This window comes from Lycium barbarum, chromosome 5 (genome assembly GCF_019175385.1).
Source record: "Lycium barbarum isolate Lr01 chromosome 5, ASM1917538v2, whole genome shotgun sequence".
NCBI lineage: Eukaryota > Viridiplantae > Streptophyta > Magnoliopsida > Solanales > Solanaceae > Lycium > Lycium barbarum.
The window spans coordinates 134,604,100-134,619,335 of NC_083341.1; the positions used below are offsets into that span (position 1 = coordinate 134,604,100).

A 15,236-nucleotide genomic window follows, 5' to 3' on the forward strand; every position below is an offset into this window, starting at 1 on the left:
AAACAAAGCAGAAGTTGGGACAGAATAGCAAAAGAGATCGTCTATGTAGTATGTGTTAGAGCTTCCCCTAGATTTCAACATTTATTTCACAATCTTATATTCTAGCCTAGCTCTTGTGTTTAGCTAAAGACTGTTAGCAAGATGTGTATAACTTGCTACTGATTTGTACTGCTCAGCTTTGGTGATTAATGGAAAGTTTAATTACCAAAAAAAAAAAAAAGTCACAAAATTATATTTTGTATCAACAAAAGATCATTAAATTATATGTTAATTGCTTAGAAAATAAAATTAACGAAATGTTCAATATTGCGCACATGCGCAATAATTTCTGAAAGAAATTCTGCTTGTCATAATCCCTTGAATGCTAGTGGTTCTGGCGAGCAGTTGCGAAGTTAGAATTTTCATAAAGAAATTCACAATATATTGAAGTAAGCATGTGAAGAAGCGGAGGAAATTCAACATTTATTAAATATATAAAGAAAATTACTAACCTTTATATATAATATAATTTTTCGGCATACAAAAGGTTCGACTGAACCCTTCCGCTCCTAACTCCGCCCCTACTGGTGTGTAGTAATTTCTGAGCAATACAATGCATAGCTCTAAACTTATGCACCGTCATCATACTGAAAATGTTAAACCTAAAATCGTAGAAAAAGCACAATCCAAACGAATGAGCTTTTCAGTAGCACATGTTGCTTGCTTACTAATTATTTGGTTCTCTACTTATGCACAGTCAAACTGAAACTGATCATAAATGATTTAAGGTGTGGGCTAATTATTGTTGTTACTAGTGTTAACGTGTGTATTTAACTAATTTCATATGAGTAGCATGAATTTAATAGCTGGATTATATTCACAGAACATAATTGTTTTAAAATATTTTTACAAGTAATTGATGATAAGTTTAATATCCACAACAATTTAGAATATTTTAGTAAGCATATCAATTATTGTACAATACGATACAGTTAAACCAAAAAAGAAAAAGAAAAAGTTATTCAACCACAGTAAATAATACTGTCTATCCAAATATTTTATCCACATAATACTATATAAAACAATACAATAAAATACAACTTGATGCATTATGAAATATTCGGATACAACAATATGAAACAAGAGTGTAAATGATAGTAGAAGTAACCATCAAAGGATGTGGGGCTGCTCCTCCCTTAATCAGAGATTTCGGGTTCGAGCCATGGGTATGAAAAAATCCTTGGTAGGGAGCGTCCCCCCCCCCCCCCCCCTCCCGCCCAAAATGAGGCCCTACGTGACGCGAATCCGAATATAGTCGGGCTCTAATGCGGGTACCGGACACCGGGTGGAAAGAAAAAAAAAAGATATTAGAAGTAATTGTCACCAAGAAATGTTATGGGATAGTTAGATTCGCTGCACACTTAACCAGTGGTTTCCTGCAATCGACATTGCCTAATCCCAATCGTTAAGGGAGAGATATACGATCCTAAGTTCTTTTACTCCGTCCCGCACACATGACACACTGTACTACTATCGGCTCGTTAGGCAACATTTACCTACACAAACTCAATTAGGAGACAGCGAGGATCCAACTAAAGTATAAAATTCTGATTGTTCGGAGAATAAGACCGGTTCTATTAAAATAGGGTTTTGAGCTTAGCTTGACCCCTAGGAGTGGAGAACTCCTTGATGGATAGGGCTTTACCCCCTTAATGGGACGGTCATATGTGAGTCCGAAAAAGTCAAATCAATAAATTTCAAATACACAACAACAAGCTCCAGAGCTCACAGCAAGTCATGCTCTGAATGTCAATTGCAAAGCTTAAATATATACATCAAGAATCTCTCATTATTTCCCACAAAAGAAATCTCTTCAATCTCTAATAACTTGCCAGTAGTTTCCAACCAACATCAATTATCATCTGAAGAAAACGAACAATTCTACTGAGCTTCACGTATAGTATCCTGTAATTATAGTTTCAAACAGCAAGACTTAGTGGACAGAAAACAATTAAAACATACATAACTTCTGACTAAACCATGCTTTATGGAATTCAAAGTCCATTCATTTGCTTGATGGAAAGATTGAAAGAAGAAGAGGCTGTAAAGTAGATTAAAGATCTAAAAAATTGAAAGTTTTGCTACTAGAAGATGGAAAGATATGAAGAAAGAGCATTCCTTAGAGCACTCCTATTTCATTTTGAAGTCTGTTTATGTTAATTTGTTTAAATTTTTTTGTTTGGCTTCATTTCTTGAAATACTTGTGTATATAGCCCAAGGCTCTTGAAAAACATATATACTTGCACAAGGTATGAGTAATCACATCTTATTTAACTCTTTTATCCATTTTTCTTAGGCTTATATTGTTCTCACGTTACTCGATAAGATTGAACAGAAGGAGAATCCGGTACCTGATCATTAGTATTGGAAATCCCATTGTCGCAAACATCAACCTTAGGAAGTTGCTGAGAAGGATAAAGGGAAGGTATATTTGGGAGTCGCATTGCCTCTACATTGCTTGCTATTAAGATGCTTATCACCTCGGTCATTGATGGTCGATCCTTAGGACGAGCTTGAATGCATTTCAAGCCGACCACTATCATCTTCTTCACACTTTCATACTCCACCTTACTTCGAACACGATCAATGTTATTTTCATTCTGATGAAATATGTCGACTATAACATCACAATAGTCTGTTTCCTCGTCAAGTGTGTTATCGAGGCTTTTCTTCTGCTTTACCATATTCAAAACTGTTATTCCATAAGAATGGACATCGGAATTGTGAGATACGCCCCCTGCATTTGCTCTGTACAATAACTCGGGAGGCATATAACCTGGCGTTCCAAATTTGTTTGAGAGAATCAATTCACTGGCCTCTGTGTATGAACATAGCCTAGCAAGCCCGAAATCAGAGATTTTTGGGCGGAAGTCTTTGTCGAGAAGAATGTTGTGTGGCTTAATGTCGAGGTGGACTATTCTGCTTTGGCAGAATTGGTGCAAGTATTCAAGCCCTTGAGCTACTCCCAACGTAATCTGCAACAATGGATCCCATCCCAGTAAATGACAATCTTTTGTCAACTGGCTTAACGATCCATTAGGCATGAATTCATAAATCAACGCTCTCATGGTACCTTCGGAACAGTAACCAACAAGTCCAACGACGTTAATATGAGAAGTTTTGCTGATACTTATAACTTCACGGTGAAACGATGTTTTAGCAGCAGCATCTGATCTGTTCAGTATCTTGACAGCTACAGGAGTTTCATCGTCTAACGTTCCTTTATACACAGTGCCAAAGCCTCCTACACCGAGCTTTTCCGCCAAGTTATTAGTCATTTTCTCGATATCTAAGACGCGAAACCCTCTCGGAGTTATGAGCCTAGAGATCTCCAAGGAGGAAGATTTATCATCATCATCATTGACATTGTGACTATGCCTAGGAAACTTCTCCAGAGAGTCTTTAACCTCGTTTCCGCGTTTTCTGTGTTTATGCAGCCTCTTGAAGCAACAAAACAGGACGACGACTGTTATCGCCAGCACAATTAGGATTGCTGCATTAAGCAATGGGTTTACTAGGTCAATTTCAAGAAAGGAAATACACGTAACAGTAACAGTAACAGTGGCAGAGTCAGAATTTTCACTAAGAGCCTGTTTGGAAAGCCACCTAGTAATTGGCATTGGTGTAATTACTACCCTAGTAATTACACAGCCTATTAATTACACAGTATTGTAATTACAACGACGTGTTTGTTTGTCATAATGTAATTACAGTGTAATTACAAGCGTGCTGTTTGGTTGCACAAGTGTAATTACACAGTTAGTTTAATTTAAAACTAAAATTTAATTATAAAAAAATTAAAATAATATTTAAAAAAATGTGTCTTTATAAATGATATTAGATTAGTTATTTAATAACACATTGTTTCTTGAAAATATGTTAATTAATAATCATATATTTGTAATTAATATTGTAAAAAATAATTAATATATAATTTCAAATTAATAATATTTAAATTTTAATTGATTATAAAAATTAAAAGCATACCTTTTTTGTGAGAACATCATGGGATTGGATGTTCGACAAAAAAAGAATATTTATAAATATAATGCCATAATACTATTCAAATGTTTGACAATAATTATATCAACTGTAAGTGAAAAATAAACAACATGCAATGTGAAATAACAAGACAATAGTACTAAAGCAAATATTTTTAAAATCTAAAATATAACCTAAATTCAAAATCCGAAAGAATATTTTTAACATAATACTCTTATGTCAAATTCTAACGTTACATAGGTAAGTTTCAACTTAACAGAAGTAAATAGTTCTATAATTCAAAGGAAAGGAAAAATATAAGTCAATAACCTCATTCACAATGAAATGCTACTTTAATAACGTCACTTTTTATATGCCAAGTTTGCTAATGACTCATTCTTTCTAATATTAAGAGATGTAGTTTCAAAAATTAGAATATTAACATGGTTATGCTAAATGAATAAAATAAAAAATAAAAAAAATACGAGCAATTACATGGAACCACAAGAAGTAAAGGCTGGGAATGAGAAGAAAGGAAATGAAATATAAATTCTATAAAAAGAAAAATATATTTTAAAAAATGCAAATGATTAAAAAGTAAAAAAAAAAGAAATTAAATAATATAAATTAAAAGAAATTAGAAAATAAAAGAAATTAAATTAAAATAAATAATAGAAATAAAAAATAAATTAAAAAAGAAAATAAATTAAAATAAAATAAAATAAACAAGAAATAAACTAAAAAGTAACCCTGTAATTACAAAGTGTAATTACACCCAATTCTCAGTTCTCCCTTGAAAATTGGAGAGTGTAATTACACCCTCTCAATTACACCCAATTCCCACCTAACTGTGTAATTATCTGGTCAAACAAACAAGTCAAACAGTGTAATTACACCCAATTACACCCTAAGGGAATTCAATATATAGAGAAACTAGTAATAATACGGGGGAAAAAAAAAGAGGATTCAACATCTACTATATATACATAAAAAATAATTTTTATCTTGTATATATAGTGTAATTTTTTGACAAACCCTTGCATCCCCCCAGGTCCGCCCCTGCAGACACACGCCAATGCTATAAAAAAGGCCAAGCTGCTAGACTCACCTATTAGAATTATCATCAAGACCCTCCTCCTTTTGTGCCCTGCATTACAGTATGTCTATTGTCAATGTGAGTTAGAGATTGAAATTGCCAAGAAGAAGAAAGACATAAGCACTCAAAATCATACTTTGTAAAGATCCGATTTTAAGCACTTCAACTATGGTTTCGATACTACCATATTTGCTATTTGGTATAAATTTTAAATTTCTAAAAGAGAACATTGATAAATGCATTAAGTTGTCTTTGGAAAAGAAAATAATTGCATCAACTTATCAAAACAATGATAGTAACAACATTAGGGACGTCAATAAGACAATAACTGTAGTAGTAAAGGTAAGCTGGTAACCAGCATACTAACTACTTCCACTTTATTCACTTGTAAGATGGTTAATTTAAAACAAGTTAAAGAAATTAAAGTTAAACAGAGTAACACTTACCTGGAGATGTAATAGTAACATTACAACGTTGAGTATGTGACATATCTTTGCAGTAACACGTAAATCCATTTGTGTCACCACTAACAGAACCACAAACCCCGCCACTTTGTTCACAAACACTGCAATTTGCTTCAGACCACATGTCCGGATAAAACTCCAATAATGACAAAGTTCCATTAGATGATCGAGACCTGTGGTTATCGTCGATAGAGATCGAAGCGTTGCTCTGACTAGAACATTGACGAACATAATGACCATATTCATTATAACCTTCTGTGCAACTACTAGAACTCGACGAACTTTGGTGACTATTGTTCTTCCGATTATCAAACGATTCAGTAACAGACACGTCAATCTGTTTAGCGTAAATAATTTGATTTACGCTGTAGTTTTGGTTACGTATTTGGAGAATTGGATAACCTGAGTCATCGTTACAAGCTAGTGCGAAATCTTTAAGGCCACAGTAAGAGGGTCGTTGGTTTTTAATGTAAAAGGGAAATTTTATTTCTAGGCTCTTTTCAGCTCCACATGTTTGGGGTTTATTACATGCTTCATATCTTGGATCAACACAATAGGATTTTTTTGGTATAATGAGGAAGAAGAATGAGACTATGAGAAGGGATAGGTAGATTTCCATTTTGATGAACAAGCAAATAAAGAAATAAGTGAATAATGGTGGTGATCGGTTTAGAGCGACAATTGATTTATTTTTATGTAGAGAAGCTATAGCATTTACGTGATGGACTGATGAGTTGATTGGGTCTACGTAATAAGTCAACTGGGGCCATCTGCAAGACAGCAAAGAAACGACTAGACACCAACTAAGGGCAGGGAGCAAAAGGAGGGGCCAACAATTGAGCTGTATATTTTGATTTTGGGAAAGGTTCAAGTTTTCCAGAGGTCAAATGTACTTTTATCGTTACAAGATAGTTCCAAATATGTGTTTGTTAACTAACGGCGAAAACTTTCCTATGCGTGACATTTTCTACGAGGGAAAAGGTGAAATATGCCTTGAACGATGCGAAATGGTTCACACTGCAGCAATACTGTGGAGGTCAAGGTATGTGGTTGTTGGGATTTGTTTAAATATAATTATAATAATTATTATTTTAAATTTAAATATTTAGTGAAAGGATGTGTCTTTTATTAAAGAATGTGTTGGTTATTAAATATTTTCTATATAAAGCAATTCAACGTTACTTTGTAGAATAACTTTTCTTTCTCTGCAAAGTAACTTTTCTTCTTCTCAAACCTTTTGCAAATATTTCTTCTTTTCCAATTTCAAAAGATCAAGTTCAAATTTTTGCTTTCCTATAGAATTCCTTCACTATTTGCTTGGTGCAGAAATTCAAAGGCTTGTCATATCCACTAAAACTACTTGTATAAATTCCATAGCAATCTGGCAGAGGAGAGGGAGCAAATATCATTTTTAGGAAAGTGTTTCGTACGTGTTTCAAGCCTCCAATCCAATGTTCTTTATTCATATTTTCCAACAGTGGTTTTACGGCAAAGATAAAATGGTGACGGGAGAAAATAGTAAAGATGAAAGTGCGAAAGAGATTGTTTGAATGGGATGATTTTCGTGTGTTCTTTCTGTGAGTATCATCGAATGAAGTGATGGAGAGTAATGAAAGTATTCAAATAGTGTTTTTGATAGTAAAGATAATCAATTGTAACGGTGGTGATCGACTTAGAGCGATGATGTATGGTGGCTAAGAAAAATGAAATCTGCAAAATTTCGCAAAGTTCAAAAGCAAATTTGGACTATCTCGTGAGTTCAAGGGAAATTTTGATTATTTTCCCTTTTAAAAATGTTCATTCGTATGAAAGCTTCCGCCTTTTATGATATAAGACTTGTTATGTGAGGCCCGTGCTCAGCCCGGACCCAAACTCAAGATATAAAAGTAGATATTTTAATTAAAGAAATATAATTTGTTTTAGTACAAGTGTACAACAACAATAACCATATACCCATTGTAGTCCCACAAGTGGATAATTACGTTAGTAATAATTAAATTTCATATAAGTATATTTTCAATATATGAAAGCAAAACTTTCATTCTACTTCTTTAATATTTTAACTTTCATTTTGATGAAATTATTTACTTCAAATCAAATGCGGAGCTAGAATTTGACATTTATAAGCTATGTATCCTAATTTTCTGAAGTTATTTAGTTCTAAATAAATAATCTATACATAGTTAATGAACTTTTAAGACAAATACATAATTTAACTTGTACAGCGGATGGAGCTGCTCCTCCCTTAATTAGGAATTAGGGGTTCGAACATGGATATGGAAAAAATCTTTGGAGGGAGCGGTTCCCCCGAATGGGCACGATACAGTGCAAATTATCTGGATTAATTGAGCTCAAATGCGGATATCGAGCACCAAACAGAAAACCAAAGAACATGAAAAATGAGGTAGGAGGTTCGATAGCTTTTGAAAAGTAGACCTTGAAAACAAAAAAAAAAATCTGACTTAAATAAATAAGATTAGGACCTAAAAGTAATTAATTAAAAAATTTTAAAAAAAAATGGAAATTCTTGTGAGGACTACAAAAGTCCCTAAGTTTGCCCTTATATATAGTAGTAATATATGGACCAATCTTGTATAACTAGGTATTTTTTAATCCAACTATTGACGGACCAAATTTAAACCATTTCACAAAGTAATAACATTATTTTCCCGTTTGATTTTGTATTGCAACCTTTTGTCACTCACGAGTACTTGTCATTTTTTAGGCTGTGTTTTAGTTAGATACAGGGTGGACCTAGTGGTAACTCATGGCTCCCTTAGGAGTTGGGTTGTGACATATGATGACTTTTATGAAGAAATTAATTAAATACTGAAATTTCTGATTCAGCAATATACACCATTCATAATTTTCTCTCAACCAAAAATTTGAGGAGGTAAAGTGAAATGTAAACAATATTAAGTACTAAAGTGAAAATTATTTATAAATAACTCGTTTACACGAAAGTCTCCAGCATTTACACAGAAATGACTTGACAACAAGAAGCAGACCCGCAAGGAGCAAAGAACTTCCCAATACACGTTTTTTTGGATATTGGATTATTTTGTTAAATTTAAACTTCGTCTATATTTACTGTAGGGGTGTACAAAGTAAATCGATAAACCGTACCAAACGGATAAATCGAGTCAAATTGAGAAAAAAACCCGACTAGTAGTTTGGTTTGACTTGGTTTGGTGTTTTAAAAAAACCCGATCATAATTGGTTTGGTTTGGTTTTAGCTAAAAAAAGTCAAACCGAACCAAACCAACCCGACATTACATGTATTCAATTTTTAAAATATTTTATACATAAAAATATTTATTTGTAATGTAATTTATAAATATTTCTTAAATTTTTTCGTAGTTTTTTATCTATTATCATTTTATTCAAGCTTGAACTTAGAATTTTGAATGTCAATAAGTTTTATATCCTATGGATATTAGTAACTCTTATAAAGTCCAAAACAAAACCAACTCAACACTAATACTAACAAAAGAAATTCAATTTACCACTAGGAATGACAATAATGTTGGATATCTATTCTTTAGTTTTGCATAATTGGTTTAGAGAGTGAAAATACATAAAAAAAATTCTTGTCATGTAATTAATATTTATTAGCCGTACTTATTTTAGCATGACTTAGTAATTTTTAGATTATGGTCATTTTCTTTATGGCTTATTAATTAGCAATATTTGTTTTAACCGATTTTATTATCTTTTGTTGAATATTTTAATACAATGTCATCACTCTTCTCACATTTTGTGTTATTTTCTTATGAAACACCTTAATTGTATAGTTGTATTTTACTAGGGCTAAAGAAATATTTGAACTAAATGTTATATGTTTTGTATCAAGACTATTCCGCAAAAAAACCCGAAAAACCCGAAAAAACCCGATGCTGAAAAACCCGAATTTTATTGGTTTGGTTTGGTGTATAAATTTAAAAAACCGATGCAATTGGTTTGGTTATTCCGAACCAATCCGGTCCATGTACACCCCTAATTGGTATAATGATTTACCGATGATAAGGTTAAATTTTTAGTGATTCTTATCAAAGTTATTATGTCAAACCTTATACTACTAACGAAAACTAATTGTCTCTTGAGATTATGATGTTAGAATTATAACACTGGGATTAAGTAGTGGCAAGAGGTGGGGGTTGGGGTCGGAGAAGACAATGAACTTGAAAAGTCATTTATGTAATTTGTTTTCCCTAATTACTAAGGAAGTCATTTTCATGATAATTAAAAGGGACTTGTTTCCCTTAAAAAAATATTTTCCAAAACATTTCACCAGCGAAATATAAGAAAATTCGAAAACATTTTCTCCATACCAAACACATTCCTAGTGTTTACGCTAACTCAGTATCTACAAAGGCATATGTCTTCCATATGCTTTCATTATCACAAAATCATGGTTGATAAATACACATTTTTCTCTTAAAGTATGATTTAATTATGATAATTAGTACTCCTGTAATTTAACGTAGACATCGAATTGGGGTAAAGTTTATACCCTCACAGAACTTTCTTTCTTTTCCAATTGACGCACTCTATTAGTTTTTTCTTTTCTTTTTTCAATCCTCGGGCGCAGTATACGACTATTCAGTATCATTTAGTGTGTGTGCGCGTAATTGAGAATTAAACTATATATATTGTGTATGCGTCAAATGAGATTTCATGTTATCAAACTCTTGCCATTTGTTATGGCCATCATCTATGCATTATAAATTTATTATATACGTACATAATAAGTGTACTTTAATTCAGCATATTGTACCTATATGAAGCACAAACTGTAAGTAATCCTCAAATAAAGGGATCTAATAGCTCAGTTGGTTGGCCACCTAAACTTTCTCCTTGTTGGTGAGGGTTCGAATACCCACATTATAATTCCCGTCCCTATTTCCCTTCCCCTACCCCCTATGTAATAAAAATAATTTTCAAGGCTGTCACTCTCTTCTCTCTCTTCTCTCTCGATGGCGAGTTAGGACATCCATGGCTGCCGCTGTCTCTCCCCAGCCTTTGGCTGTGGGAGAGCCCTCTCAAAATCCTAAGGATAGCGGCCCCAATCCTACTAAACAACTATCTTATGCTTCACGCTTAGATCAAAACCGAACAACCACATCTCTAACAAAAACGTTACTAAAACCTAGTGAACTTGTTCATGGAACACCAACTTTACAATTTACAATGGAGGAACGTGAAGAATTTGCTAAGAGGAGGGACTCCATCAAGCAATAAAAGTGAAACTATCCCTAGGAGCGTCGGATTTGCAAGTGTTGCGGACAATATTGCCAAAAAACTTTGGCATTAAAGGTCATTGTTTAATTGGTTTGCTTGCTCCAAGGCAACTTCTTTTGAGGATGGATCAGTATGAAGACTTCGTGGCTTCATTATCTAGGATCGTGAATTATTTTCCTTTCAACGGGAAGGAACATCAATTTAGGATTTTTCCATGGAGTATTGGCTATAACCCTAAGGAAGAGACATCTAGGGCAGCGGTATGGATTTCTTTGCCAAATCTGCCACCAGAATTATTTGCTAGGAGAGCGTTAATGTCCATTGCAGCGGCAGTTGGGAAACCAATTGCCATTGACAAGGCAAATCAAGTTCGATCCAGACCTAGCACGGCTAGGGTTAAAGTTATCTTAGACCTTTTGGACATGCATCCGGATCATGTGAGGTTACAATATGTTGATGGAAAAATTGGTAAGGTCGTAGAGGAGCTCCAGGAGGTCGTCTATGACAATTTACCACTTTATTGCAATCATTTTAAGCACCAAGGACATGATGATCGTAAATGTCGTGGGCTATTGGGAAAAAAGCTAGTTGAACAAAAGAAAGTGTTGATGCGTCGGAGAAAGAGGGGCTTTGTTTGAAAAACTCCAAGGTGATGCAAGAGCCTACTTGAATGCCAAGAGACAATTAGCTAAAATTGTTGTTCCTACAGAGGATATACCTACAGGGAAGAATGAAATCATCGATAATACAGACACACAAGGTGATGTTGAGGGCCAAAAGAACCCTGCAAAGAGCGGTGCATCGAATGTTGAAGCTGGGCAGCGAACAACTGTAGAAACAAGTGATGCTATAGGTGATATTGGAACGGGTACAATTGTAGAAAATTCAGGGGATCGAGAGTTAGCTCTAGTTCCCCAAACGGGAGAGATATTGCAGTAACAAAAAATTGTGAATGTTGCAGGAGCGTCGCTAGTTGATTCGGGGCAGAATCCAACTGTTATAAGTGATATAGAAGATGCTGAAATTTTCAGGCACCATGGTTTGAAATATGAAAATGATAATGCAACGGGGAATTGGACAGTGGTTGCACACAAAAATTCGGCTAGTTGAAGTAAGTCTCCGGGTCGTGAAAAAGGTGCGACTGAGAAGATACAATTGCGTGCCGATCCTAAGGTAAATTTATTGTCATGACCCTATTAGGGGCCGCGAGGGGTACCCGGGGCTAACCACCGAGCACCACTTGTTCTACTACTCATCATACTCATTAAACGCCCTTTTATCAAATTCATACTCAAATCATAAAAAAAAAAAAAAAAAAATCTTTTGAGAGCATAAATACTTTTATAGACATAAGCCTTTCGGCTATCAAAATAGTATCATATATATATATATATATATATATATATATATATATATATATACACACACACAATAGTAACCTCGTGAGACCATATAACCCACAACTGCGTATCTACGAGCCTCTACTAGAGTGCTAGACATAGGGACGGGACAGGACCCCGTCGTGCCCAAAATATACATATATACACAAAAGAATAGTCAAAGGCACCTTCGGAACAATGGAGTGCTCTCAATCAGCTACTAGCTCCTACGAGTCTGGATCAAGATCACCTCTCTGTCTACCTATGGGCATGAACACAGCGTCCAAAGAAAACGGACGTCAGTACGAACATTGTACTGAGTATGAGAGGCATAAGTAATAATAACATGTCAAGGAGATAAAGGAAGCATCAAATAAGGAGCAACTGTAACTGACTGTCCATCATAAAGAAATAATACATGCTGGCTTACTTCATAATCGGCATCGTCGTCATGTATGCATAAGTGTATAAGTATAAGCTACCCATCCATATAGGTACGGTGTGATAATAATTAACCTGCGTCCAGGCCTCCCGCGTCCGGGGTATAAGCTGCCCACTGCAGTGGTGTGTCTGCCCGTCCATATAGGCACGGTGTAATATCATCAACATATACTCGTCATAATGCATGTATAATAACTCAAAGATAGCTATACTTTATCGAGGTGACTTAAGGTCGTGAACTCCCGATTCCATTATGGAACATTTATAAGTATTCTGCCTCACCTAGAAGGAAGTAGTATATAAGGTGAGTGTGTACAGTAAACGACATCATTAACTGTATGGTACTCTGCCTCACCTTGAAGGAAATAATATATAAGGTGAGTGGATACAATGAATGACATCAATAACTTAATGGTATTCTGCCTCACCTTGAAGGAAATAATGTATGAGGTGAGTGTATACAACATACGACATCATTAGAGTTATAGGAACATCATATCATGAACTCTAGAATCTTTATACTTAACTCATCATCATCATTATTGAACTCATAATGCATCTCTCATCTCATATGGCTATTCATGAACATAGGTTATTAGTTTTCCGAGATAGAGGATTCACGGAGAAAAGGAAAGATCATACCATCAGATTCATGCAATAGAAAGAAAGGACTAGCCTCACATACCTTTTTCGTTTAACTAATATATCGCTTGCTTGTTCTCCTTCAAGGCCCACATTTCTACCTTCAAGAGAAGTCGCATGAACATTAGCTAATCGATTACTTAAACGTGATTACTAAAGCTAAAAAAATTGGGCAGCATTTCCTTTGTTTATATAAATTTTCCCATATTCTATATCAACTCCCAAACATTCATAACAACATTCACAATATAATAGACAACGATCATCATTTATCTACATTATCCGCATTTCACAATTCCTCTTCAATTTCTCCATAATTGTGATTATAGTTCGCTATTGCGTTTTCTCATATATAATACTTATTCCATGGTCTAAATGTCATTCACAATATACTTACAACCACAACATACCAACATTCATAATTCAATCCAAACCTTCACCCAACAATGGCACTATTCACTCATTTATGGCCCATTTCCTATATCTTTCTACATCCAAGTGTTTTTAACTTTCAACACCTTAAATAACCAAGAATAATCATAAAACTCACCTTAGATGATGGATGAACAACCCTTGAGTGGAACTTCTCTTCTTGCACCAAAACCCTAACTCACTTCCCTTGAGTTTTCTTAGTGTAGATGAACCTTTATTAGGTTTCTACACTTGATTTTATGAATTTGGTGTAGTTGATCATGGTTTTCCCTTTGTTTCTTGTGGATGAATAATAGAGAGTGTTCTAGAGGTTTCTTGAGGAGGGGAGAGTGGAAAAATGAAATGAAATAATGAGAGAGGGGTCCTTATATTAACCACTTAAATCTGTCCCGACCGAGATATACGGACCAACATACGGTTCGTACATTTTATTCGGGCCGTATGTTTGGTCCAGTGAGGCATGACATTCTGGGCTAATTATACGGCCAGTATGTTGGGCTGTATAATGCCCAGTTCATCTGAACTCTTTCTCGTTGACTCGTTTGATCTCCAATCCTCATGGAATCTTCTTGACACTTGTTTAACACCTCAATACCAATCTAAGGGATGTTATCACTCATCTCTGAAACATCTTTCAGCCATCGTTAACTCGTCGTTCATAATTCTTGCCCGACGCGCAACATATCCTTTGCTTTCCTTAACAACCTTCTTCCAGTACATCAAATGTCTTTGAACCTCGATTAGGATCATCAAATGTTATCTCTTACTTATCAAATCATCGTATATGTCGTGCTCTTCTTTAGCCTATTCACTGTACGTTAACGGGGAATTTTCCAAGGTGTAACATTTATCTATTCAAAATGCTTTTGCACCTCTGTTGAATACTGGAAAACTGCAGCTGGATCATTTTAATAGGAGTCCTGGTAATCCAAAGATCACGCAACAAATAATGAAAAATACATACGATGCATTATCGCGCGACGACTCTGGTACAACTGTTCAGGTTGCTCTCCATCAATTTCCCGCAGATGGAACTAGATGCTTGACCGATAAGAACCAACAAAAAGAGTCATTGCAATAAGAAGTGTCTATTGATAATTTGTCACCAAGTCATAATGCCACTAAGAAAGCTATGTCTCTTTCCAATTCAAATAAGAATTTGAATCAATTGGATAAGGTGAACCAAAGTGGTGTTAAGTCACCTGTATGTTGTGGTGACAATATGGATATTGTGAATGTTTTTGGAAACTCTCGTCTGGACGGGGTTGGACAGCGTGTAAATGAGGAAATTAATACTCAAGGAGAGATAAGTGCTCCTAGGTGGGCTGATTTGGTTGATGAAGAAGAGAAGGTTTCACCTCCTTCCTTGAAAAGCAAATTAAGTCCAGAAGCTCCAATATATGCGCCTAAAAGTGCGATTGCAAAGAAGAATGAGTCAGGGACCTTAGTGTCAAGACTTAGTCCAACTAATGCTTATGCTATTGATTTGGGCGATGAACTTTTTTATGAGGATGAGGAAGA

At 34.8% G+C, this 15,236-nt stretch overlaps 2 protein-coding genes across 2 annotated transcripts; one reads left to right on the plus strand and one right to left on the minus strand.

Moving 5' to 3' along the window:
* Positions 1-1,703: 1,703 nt before the first annotated feature.
* LOC132642770 (LEAF RUST 10 DISEASE-RESISTANCE LOCUS RECEPTOR-LIKE PROTEIN KINASE-like 2.7) lies at positions 1,704-6,304 on the minus strand. The gene is made up of 4 exons (XM_060359814.1): positions 5,563-6,304; positions 5,129-5,167; positions 2,391-3,532; positions 1,704-1,944 (listed from the first exon to the last, which is right to left on the minus strand). The coding sequence occupies exons 1-4, from the start codon at positions 6,197-6,199 to the stop codon at positions 1,921-1,923; spliced, it is 1,842 nt and encodes a 613-aa protein (XP_060215797.1). The 5' UTR covers positions 6,200-6,304; the 3' UTR covers positions 1,704-1,920.
* Positions 6,305-10,943: 4,639 nt separating this feature from the next.
* On the plus strand, positions 10,944-14,796 carry LOC132639858 (uncharacterized). Its single transcript, XM_060356251.1, has 4 exons — positions 10,944-11,376; positions 11,531-11,689; positions 11,783-11,904; positions 14,614-14,796. The coding sequence occupies exons 1-4, from the start codon at positions 10,944-10,946 to the stop codon at positions 14,794-14,796; spliced, it is 897 nt and encodes a 298-aa protein (XP_060212234.1).
* The last annotated feature ends 440 nt before the right edge of the window (positions 14,797-15,236 follow it).

Bases quoted from the DNA above. Each gene is read 5' to 3' on its own strand.
- LOC132642770 (XM_060359814.1), bottom strand. From the start codon at position 6,199: ATGGAAATCTACCTATCCCTTCTCATAGTCTCATTCTTCTTCCTCATT. The intron at 5,168-5,562 runs GTAAGTGTTACT...ACTGTAATGCAG, and splicing joins TGTTACTATTACATCTCCAG to GGCACAAAAGGAGGAGGGTC. The intron at 1,945-2,390 runs GTACCGGATTCT...CTATAATTACAG, and splicing joins TTTCCAATACTAATGATCAG to GATACTATACGTGAAGCTCA.
- LOC132639858 (XM_060356251.1), top strand. From the start codon at position 10,944: ATGGATCAGTATGAAGACTTCGTGGCTTCATTATCTAGGATCGTGAAT. The intron at 11,377-11,530 runs GTAAATGTCGTG...TTGTTCCTACAG, and splicing joins GCACCAAGGACATGATGATC to AGGATATACCTACAGGGAAG. The intron at 11,690-11,782 runs GTACAATTGTAG...TGAATGTTGCAG, and splicing joins TATAGGTGATATTGGAACGG to GAGCGTCGCTAGTTGATTCG.